Source organism: Carcharodon carcharias, chromosome 25 (assembly GCF_017639515.1).
Source record: "Carcharodon carcharias isolate sCarCar2 chromosome 25, sCarCar2.pri, whole genome shotgun sequence".
NCBI classification, from domain to species: Eukaryota; Metazoa; Chordata; class Chondrichthyes; order Lamniformes; family Lamnidae; genus Carcharodon; species Carcharodon carcharias.
The window spans coordinates 14,540,836-14,551,164 of NC_054491.1; the positions used below are offsets into that span (position 1 = coordinate 14,540,836).

Sequence of the window (10,329 nt, forward strand, 5' to 3'; positions counted from 1 at the left end):
CTCACAACATTTAAAAAGTATTTAGATGAACATTTGAAATGCCATAACATACAAGGCTACCGGCCAAATGCTGGAAAATGGGATTAGAGTAGATAGGGGCTTGATGATTGGCACAGACGCAATGGGCTGAAGGGCCTCTTTCCATGCTGTAAGACTCTATGACTCTATGTTGCAATGTAGGAAAGTTGGCTGTTAAATTGCACACAGCAAACTGCCACAAGCCACAAATTATGTTTTTCTGACAGTTATTCTTTGTTGTGGGGTAAATTATGGCCAGGATACTCTTTTTCAAATATTGCTACAGGACTGAAAGTTGACACCTCAGACAATATGCTGTCTCAGCACGAGCATTGGGATTGTCAACCTGGATTTTTTGCTCAATCTTCTGATTCAATACTACCAACTGAGCCACAGGTGACACCTGACAGCCAGCTATGCAGCACAGCTAAACGCCATTTGGTCCAACAAAAGAGCTCTATCCCCATAACCCTGTAAATTATTTTCCTGTTCAAGTGTTATTATTTAAATATTTATCAAACTCAGCTTCTAAAATTCCACGCAATGGTTAAAGAGCAAATTTTTATATTTGTTCATGTGATTTTTTTTAATATTTGTTCATTGCTGCAGCCAGCATTTCAGAGAACATTTAAAACTCAGTTACATTGCTCTGGGTCTGGAGACCTGATTTCCTTCCCTAAAGGACATATTTTTAAAAAGATAAAAATAACGTTAGCAGTTTATTTACACAGATCTTTACCGCAACATGGCAATAGGATGTGCCATGGAGACAGTTACATATCAACATTCTGATTACCAGATGCAAGACAGAAGGTATACCAACCCTTCATGGTTCCTAGGAAAGTGCACCCAGGTTAACTGGTGGTCCTCAGACTCTGAGAAAGCCACTTCCAGTTGGGTTCTCTTAAATCCAATGTTATTATGGGATGCACACACTGACATGCTTACACAGGCCATATTGCACCATATCCCAACTGTCCAGCAGCTTGTGACACCAGGCATGATTCAATCTCACTATTTCCCTTTTCTGTCACTAAGGGGAAGATGCCATTCAGCTGGTGGATTCTTCCTCATCTCCCAAATTGGGAGGTGCCTCTTTTGTTCCTCTATGTGAACTAGATGGAACCACCAACAATGATTTCACGGCCATCATCAGGGTTTTCTTGAATTCAAATTTCACCATCTGTAATTCAAATCCGGGTCACTGGACTATTAATCCAGTGACAATATCACTATGCCACACTCCCCCTTGAAGTATGTTAATTTATTTTGCAATGCACTGAATGTTATGTAGGCAAACACCATCCCAAAACAGCACTGGAATAAGTGCTGATGAAAGGTTGTTCACCTGTAGGATTAACTTAGGTCTTTCTCTCTCTGTTCCATGATCTGCTGAAGGTTTCCAGTGTTTTTTGTCTTTTTATTTCTGAATTTCAGGTAGGAGGGTATGAGGTTTGGAAGTAAATCCCAGAGCTGAAGGATGGTCATGGTGAATAACTAGAATTGGACATGCTCCAGCGGCCAGAATCAGAGGAGCACCAAATCTCAGAGGCTGGAGGAGATTAGAGATAGGGATCTCTACAGCTATCAGATCTTTATGAATGCAAATTATCGCAAATCAATGCAAAGCATTAAGTGTTGGAGTGTGAGAATGTAGTGGAGGCAGCTTCAGTCATGTCTTTCAAAAGGGAATTGGATTACTGAAGAGAAAATATTTGCAGGGCTGGGGGGAAGGTATGAGATGGCAGGGACATGTGACTAGCTGAGTTGCTCTTGCATAGGACAATGGGCTGAATGGCCGCTGTCTGTTCTCTAAACGTGATTCTTTGAAGAAACATTCTATACAAATATACCACCATCCTGACTTGGAAATACATCACCGTTTCTTCACTGTCGCTGGGTTAAAATCCTGGAACTCCCTCCCTAACAACACTGTGGGTGTACCTGCACCCCAGGGACTGCAGCGATTCAAGAAGGCTGCTCACCACCGCCTTCTCAAAGGCAACTAGGGATGGGCAATAAATGCTGGCCCAGCCAGCGAAGCCCACATCCCATGAACAAATAAATAAAATAAATGCAAGTGATTTCTGATAAATAGATAGGGTGGAATCAAGAAATGTTGTGGGTTTTACTTTGATTTATTATGTTGATGTTTACTATGCATTATCTTCAAAATTAAACATTTCAACAGTCCCCTTGGATAAGTCCAAACGCTTGGGGCAAAACTTCAGTTAACTTAGAATCCTATTGGCTGGAAGTTTGCTCTACAGAGGGCCGGAAGCTGAGTGACGTCAGTTCCGCCAGGGGGACCGGAAGTCGCCACAACCCCGGGGTTTCCTCGGCTGCCGGAGCAGGGGCTCTTCCTTTTCGTCTCGGACATCTTGGAAGCGGCAACATGGTAAGGGAGCGGCGCCTCGGGGATGGCGGGGCGCCGGGGCAATCCCGCCCCGCGGGCTGTGTGGGTCCGGGGGAAAGAGGCTTTAGAATCGAGCGGGGAGACGGGGCCGGGACATTCAATAGGAGCCCGACCCCCCCCCCCCCCCCCCCCCCAATTCCTATCCTCTTCCCCCTTCCCCTAGGAGCCGGCTGGGGAAGGCCCGACCCACGTTTCCAGCAGCCCCGGCCTGGATTAGCGAGCCTGGGCCCCGCATTTCATACCCCACCCCTCCCCCAGCGCCCGCGAAGGGGCTCGAGAGGATTTTTCCCCCTCATGGGAGAGACTAGAGCTCGGGGATGCACTTTGAAAACAGTCTCCCCCCCCCCACCCCCATTTAGGATGGAAAACCACGAGAGACGTTTTCTCTTGAGGGTCATTAATCCGTGGGCTTTGCTTTCAAGTTAGGGTCATAGTCTGTGGAATTTAGATGGGGAGATTTGAACAATATTGAGGGGGAACAGATAAGGTAGATGGGGAGAAACTTTCTGCTGGTTGTGGAGTCTGGTACTAATCAAACAAGTTGGAGCCAGACCTTTCAGTAGAAATTAAGAAATGTTTCTAAATGCAAAGGGCAGCAGAAGTTTGGACCCCCTCTTCCGCATGTGGCAATTAATGCTTGGTCGAATATTAATTTCAAAACAGTGATTTAGTGGCATTTTTTTTACTATCCAAAGGGACATGGGTCAAAGGTGGCTAAATGGAGTGAGATCTCAGATCAGCCATGATTTTATGGAAATGCTGAGGAGAGCTAGATAATCTCCTATTCCTATGTTCCTTTAGCCCCTCCACACTGAAGTGGGTCTGATCCCCTGGCATGAGTTACTGATGGGTTTGGAGATGGTTACTTTTAGTTGGAGATTTAGGTTAATCCAATTTTGAGAAGATTTCTATTTCACCAAATGTATTGTGGTTAGAAGCTGCTGTTATATGTTTTGTATAATCTTTTATGGAATTTCTTCTGCTCCTAGCCTCCTAAAGATGACAAGAAGAAGAAAGATGGGGGCAAAGGGGGCAAAAAGGATAAAGACCCAGTAAACAAAACTGGAGGCAAGGCCAAGAAGAAGGTATGCCCTTCATTTATAGTGCCTCAACAATTTACAATCTACATCAATGACTTGGATGAAGAGACCGCATGTACGGTTGTTAAATTTAACAAAGATGAGTAGGGGAGTAAGCTCAAAGATGAGTAGGGGAGTAAGCTGTGAAGAGGACAGAAGTTGTCTGCAAAACGAGTGGGCAAAATTTGCAGATGGAGTAATGTAAGAATAGAAAAGCAGAAAATTATTTAAATGGAGAGAGATTTTGGAACTCGCTGAGGCACAGAGGGATTGGGGTGTCCTGGAACATGAGTCACAAAAAATAGTCTGCAGGTACAGCAAGTGGTTAGGACAGCAAATAGGATGTTGTTTATTGCAAGGGGGAAGGAATATCAAAGCAGGGAAGTTTTGCTACAGTTGCCTCGAGTGTTTGTGAGACCCCCTCTGGAGTACTATGTTTAGTTTTGGTTGCCTTTCTTAAGAAAGGATATAAGTGGTTCAAGAGTTGGTTTACTTCACTGGTACTGCACCCCCCCACCCTGGCACCACATCGTAACTATAAAGGTTGTATCCTGGGCCTGTATCCATTGGAGTTTAGAAGAATGAGACATGATCTTATTGAACCATATAAGACCCTAAAGGGACTTGAGAGGATGTTTTCCTTTATGGGAGAGATTAGAACTAGGGGACACAGTTTAAAAATACAGGGCACAAACAGAAATACCTGGAAAAACTCAGCAGGTCTGGCAGCATCGGCGGAGAAGAACAAAGTTGACGTTTCGAGTCCTCATGACCCTTCAACAGAACTAAGTAAAAATAGGAGATGGGTGAAATATAAGCTGATTTAAGCTTATATTTCACCCCTCTCCTATTTTTACTTGGTTCTGTTGAAGGGTCATGAGGACTCGAAACGTCAACTTTGTCCATCTCTGCAGATGCTGCCAGACCTGCTGAGTTTTTCCAGGTATTTCTGTTTTCGTTTTGGATTTTCAGCGTATGCAGTTTTTTTGTTTTCTTTTAAATATGGGGTCTCCCATTTACAATAGAGATGATAATTTTTTATTGAGGACCTTTACTCTGTGCAATTCTCTTCCCCCAGAGAGTGGAGTCTGGGTCATTGAATATTTTTAAGGCTGAGTTATGTTTTTGATTGACAAGAGAGTCAAAGGGTATTGGGGGTAGACAGGAAAGTAGAATTGAGGCCACAATCAGATCAGCCATGGTCTTACCAAATGGTGACCAGGCTTGAGGGGCTGAATGGCTACTAATTTGTATATTCATAGCCTCCCTGTCCTATTAAGCTGCAAAGTGAAAGATTCAAACTGCTGAAACATAAAAGACAGCATGTTTTCAATATTTTCTTTTGTTGCTTGTATTGTATTTTGTTTATTTTTGAACTGTTACTATTATGAAGTGTAGGAGCATAAATTTAATTGACTCACTTGGAAGAATTAATCTGTATTTGGTTATGGATTTTTTTTTTGTGTCATGGGATGTGATCTACAATCCCTAATTGTCCTTGTGCAGAGGGCATTTAAGACTTGAGCAAGCATTTAAGAGTCAACCACATTGCTCTGGGTCTGGAGTCATATGTAGGTCAGACCAGGTAAGGATGGCAGATTTCTTTCCCTAAAGGGCATTAATGAACCAGGTGGGGTTTTTTACAACATGGTTTCGTGGTCATCGTCAGACCTTTAATTCCAGATTTTTATTGGATTGAAATTTCACTATCCGCCATCCGCTCCCGGGGATTTGAACTCAGGTGCATTACCCTGGGTCTCTGGAATACTAGTCCAGTGAGAATACCACTATGCTGCTGCCACTGACGGGATTGATCAAATTCTAATTATACTAGCTGAAGTAACAGGAGGTGTTCAAAGTATGTATTTTGCTGGTGTTTATTTTCACCTGATGTTTTACAGCTCTGACCTTCTGAGTTACAGAATTTTAACGGCATATAAGGAGGCCATTCAGCCCATCATGTCTGTACCGGCTCTCCATATGAGCAATATGACCTAGTGCCATTGCCCTGCCTTTTCCCCGAATCACTGCACATTGTTTCTATTCAAATAATCATCTAATGCCCTCTTGAATGCCTTGATTGAACCTGCCTCCACCAGACTTCCAGGCAGTGCATTCCAGACCCAACCACTCGTGTGAAAAAAAATTTTCTCACGTCGCATTTGCTTCTATTGCAAATCACTTTAAATCTGTGTCCTCTTGTTCTTAATCTCGTTTTTGAGTCTGATGTGGAGACTGGAAAGTATAGCTAAAGGATCGTATAAAGGTATAATAGTGCTTACTTTTCGAAAAGTAAAATCCCAAGTTAAATGTGCTGTTAAACTACTGTTGTTCACTGTTAAATACGATCTATTGACAAACATTTTGTAGAGTACAAACAGGATAGTTGGAAGAAAATATTGAACAAGGTAGCGCCAGTGAGCAAGATCACTGGGTCTGTCCCAGCATTGCCTTCATTCAGCAAGGATAGACAATTGAATCCTCAATCATTTTCAGTGTTTTCCAATGGCCAGGGAGAATCAGAGTTACTTGTTCATAGCTCTCTGTTTTCAAAGAACAAATTATTTCCTAACCATCTTGGTTAGAGAGATTTTCATGTCATTAATGGCACTGGCTCATCCCTTTTATGGTGATTCTTGAGAGGACCAGAGTGTTAACTTTTCCCTTCAAATCTTTGCCCTTTTCTTTGCTGAAGATGGTAAATGGGTTCTTTGACTAACCTCGGCCATTCTTGCTACTTTGATTTTCAGTCTGCTTGAAACATGGTTCCATCACGGCTGAGTCCATGCCTCTTCCTCATTTAAATTCAGCCAAACACTTTCAGCAAAAGGCATTAGAGAGTAGGAGTTATGATTATCATCTTTTTCACTTTTTTTGCCCCTTTCCAACCAGCAATCAGTCATTCTTTACAGGCTGAAGATTGAACCTTATGTCATCTAGATGTATATACCCTAAGCATCACACTGAAACCTTGATTTGATTTCACCCTGCTGGGGTAAAAGACCCATTTCTCTCAACGAGTTTCATAAATGATGACTTTTGACTATCTTGGAAAGTTCCTAATAGTTAAAATAGAATATCTAGCTGAGTACGTGTTAAAAGTTCTCCCATTTTTCCATGATAGTGCATTAATATTAAATAATTTCCTGAACTGCAGGGTTGAGGAGGGGTCATGCTAACAGCTCATTTATGACTGGACTGATGCTGCCTGAAGTCGTCTTTGGCTGTTTTCACTCTTCACGTTTTGACTGTGCCCCTTAGTTGAGACTTGGAGCAGCTTCAGTTGTTGATGAGTTTACCATTGAATCAGGTCAACTCTACTATAATGTTTTCCTTTGAATAAATCTACTGCCCACTTGGTTTTTCAGGCAAATCGTGTTAGCCTGAACATGCTTGTTATATGTGGTGGGATTGTAATTACTGTGTGACACCAATTTCTGTCTTTTCTATTGGTATTTCCAGTTGAGTGCGCTGATAATTAAATGTTTTGCTAAAGCTGTGAATGTGTTGCAGCCTACTAACCACAACCCTTGTTTTCTACAATTGAGTAGAAGTGGTCAAAAGGAAAAGTAAGGGACAAGCTGAACAACTTGATCCTGTTTGACAAAGCCACATATGATAAACTGTTGAAAGAGGTACCAAACTACAAACTTATCACGCCTGCAGTCGTCTCCGAAAGACTAAAGATCAGAGGTTCTCTGGCCAGGGCTGCCCTGCAGGAGCTGCTTGCGAAAGGTAATCATACAGCTTTATAAAGTTTTGTGCTAATTTTTCAATGTGGCAGCAGTTTGTGGTGTGATTCAGGAGGAAATCATGCCCAGAACTAGGAACAATTCAGCTGCTTTTCACATAGACATGTTCACTGTCAGTAAACAAAAACAAAAATACCTGGAAAAACTCGGCAGGTCTGGCAGCATCTGTGGAGAGGAACACAGTTAACGTTTTGACTCTTCAACAGAACTAAAGAAAAATAGAAAAAAGGTGAAATATAAGCTGGTTTAAGGGGGGGGGGTGGGGTTGGGAGAGGAAGAGCCAGCCCCCAACCCCCCCTCCCCCCACCACCTTAAACCAGCTTATATTTCACCTCTTTTCTATTTTTCTTTAGTTCTGTTGAAGAGTCAAAACGTTAACTGTGTTCCTCTCCACAGATGCTGCCAGACCTGCTGAGTTTTTCCAGGTATTTTTGTTCTGGATTTCCAGCATGCTCAGTTTTTTTGCTTTTATTTCACTGTCAGTAATTTGCTTTGAGATTGCTTGTGAATAGTGACTTGTGGACATATTAACATCAGCATTTTGGCTGCTTAATTTGGTTTAGGTGTAAATGCTCTGCTAAATTATTATTGTTCAAGATTGTCTTTTCCTCAGCCACTCTTTCTCTTTGTACAGGCTCCTGACCACTTGCCACAATTGCTCAGAGCCAAAGGATTGTTACTCTTGTTACTCCATATGGACAACGAGTTTAGTTGTTTAAGCTTTAATAAAATTAGTGGAATTAGCAATTATTTTCCTTTTAAGAATTCAACATCTTGCTAATAAACTCTGGGCATTTCATTGAATTATTACTCAAACTCCTCCTGTCTGCCCCTACGGTAATTTATCCACAAGACTTGCTGCAAGGGTACTGCACACACAGCTTTGTCTTTCAGGGCCCCTGCTTTGTTTTGAGGGTATAAGTGGACTTGAATGTCTTCTGACCATCTTTCATTCCCCCTTTTCCATATTCACGCCCCATTCACAAAAAATTGTTTATCCCGTGAAAAGGAGCTCACTGTCTTGTAGCTATGGGAGATTGTTCAATTTCTACAGCATTGCTTTTCTGCTTTATCCCAATATTAACATCAACCTGAACTGGCTGTTTCATTTTTTATGGTTAGTAGTAATCCTGAGTTGGATTGTATCCCAGGGCTTGATTTCCTATGTAACTGGTTTTGTTTTTTGTAGGTATGATCAAGCTGGTGTGTAAACACAGAGCACAGGTAATTTACACACGAAACACCAAGGGAGGGGATGCACCTGCTGCTGCAGATGATGCGTAAACAGGTACTGTTTGGCTGATTGGACAGCCATCATTGTCACTCCTTTACCTTTTTCTCCCTCATATGCTGTAGTTTGTGGGTAGTCTGTTTTGCTTTTGAGCTAGCTGCTAGTGATCTTTTTTGCCCCTTTCGGGGAGGAGGGGGCGGGGAAGAATGAAGCTCCCAATAATATGAGCAGGGGTGCACATTCCCCAGCTGTGCCTTGAGTGCACAGCGCACAAATTGAGAACCTCTGGCAGCTGGTTGTCAGCATGAGGTAATGTGCACCTCTGAATCCTTCCCAGCAATGCAGTCAGCTTTTTGGTAAAGTTCTCCAAAAGTAATATTCTCTGGTGGTTCTGCTGGTTACAGTATTAGTGAGGTATGCAAGATTGATTTGGATGAAGATTCTGTTCATTTGATTTTAGCCTTTTGAATTTCAATCCTGGCATCACAGAATAAAGATCTGATCAGCAAGTGCTCTGACGGGCATTCTAATTCACCTTGGATTAGGGCGGGTCAGCTAAGATTATAGTACCTGCAATCCCTACAATTGATCCTTTGCTGGAAGAACATCTGTGTAGACATTTGAGGTCAGGATTGGGCCAGTCTGAGTAAATAGTTTTTGCTGTGTAAGTGGAACATAGTTATTGGCAGCAGTAACTTTAAACATTAATTTTGGGGTATCAAGCTTATACCTAGCTTTAATATAGTGGTAAAAACAAAAAAACTGCGGATGCTGGAAATCCAAAACAAAAACAGAATTACCTGGAAAAACTCAGCAGGTCTGGCAGCATCGGCGGAGAAGAAAAGAGTTGACGTTTCGAGTCCTTCTGTCGAAGGGTCATGAGGACTCGAAACGTCAACTCTTTTCTTCTCCGCCGATGCTGCCAGACCTGCTGAGTTTTTCCAGGTAATTCTGTTTTAATATAGTGGATTGTGTTTAAGATTTAATGTCTGAGAATTTAAATTAATTTTACAGCAAAGGTTTTCTGAAACATCAAACATTTTCTTTTCCAGGTTCTGGAGTGGATCCCAAGTGAGAGTATTTGGATAACAATTGTAAAATAAAAATAAAAATGATGTACTACAATGTGTTACACGTGATTGATTTATTAAATAGGTATCTGCATACAACTGTTATTGTGCAGGATATTCCTGTTTGCTCTAATGCTGCCTTTTAACCTGTGGGCTATTAGAGGTTAAATTACCTCTGGTCACAAGTTAGGATAGTAATTGGCAATCTCATTAGTTAGAGTAGCTGATGCTATGTTATCAGGTATGGACTGAGCAACTATTAAAATATTAAGTAGAGACTACCTACAGATGTTTTTTGATATGGATACATGGCCAGGAATGTTTATAACTAAATACAAATATGCTTTTGTATGGTGGTTGTTAGCTGTGGTATTATTCGGTTGTGTAAATTGTGACCTGTAAATGGTTACTTTTCATCCCATGTGACAATTCTACAAGACCTTTAAGAGCAAAAGGGCACACTTTGCAAATTAGTTCACTTTCACTCTACCCAACTTTTTTTTTTAAAGTTAATAGCAATCCCATAAGACAGTTTGATAGCTGCTTTCATCCAAACAAATTTACTAAGTAGTATATCCATTATCCTTTTTCTTTGCAATTGGAATGTGCCAAATCCAAATTAATTAATCTGCTCTTGTATGTAGACCTTATCTGTAAATGGGTGCAGAGCCCCTGACCAAGTGCGGGTTTTGAGGATTGCTGATCTTGAGTGCACTATCACAAATAATTAGAAACACAGGAAAATGGATTGTAATTACTAATT

At 41.6% G+C, this 10,329-nt stretch overlaps 1 protein-coding gene across 1 annotated transcript; it reads left to right on the forward strand.

The window, feature by feature from the left end:
- The first annotated feature begins 2,268 nt into the window (after positions 1 to 2,268).
- Positions 2,269 to 9,621, forward strand: rps25 (ribosomal protein S25). The gene is made up of 5 exons (XM_041174209.1): positions 2,269 to 2,416; positions 3,424 to 3,519; positions 7,065 to 7,248; positions 8,455 to 8,553; positions 9,549 to 9,621. The coding sequence occupies exons 1-4, from the start codon at positions 2,414 to 2,416 to the stop codon at positions 8,547 to 8,549; spliced, it is 378 nt and encodes a 125-aa protein (XP_041030143.1). The 5' UTR covers positions 2,269 to 2,413; the 3' UTR covers positions 8,550 to 8,553; positions 9,549 to 9,621.
- Positions 9,622 to 10,329: the final 708 nt, after the last annotated feature.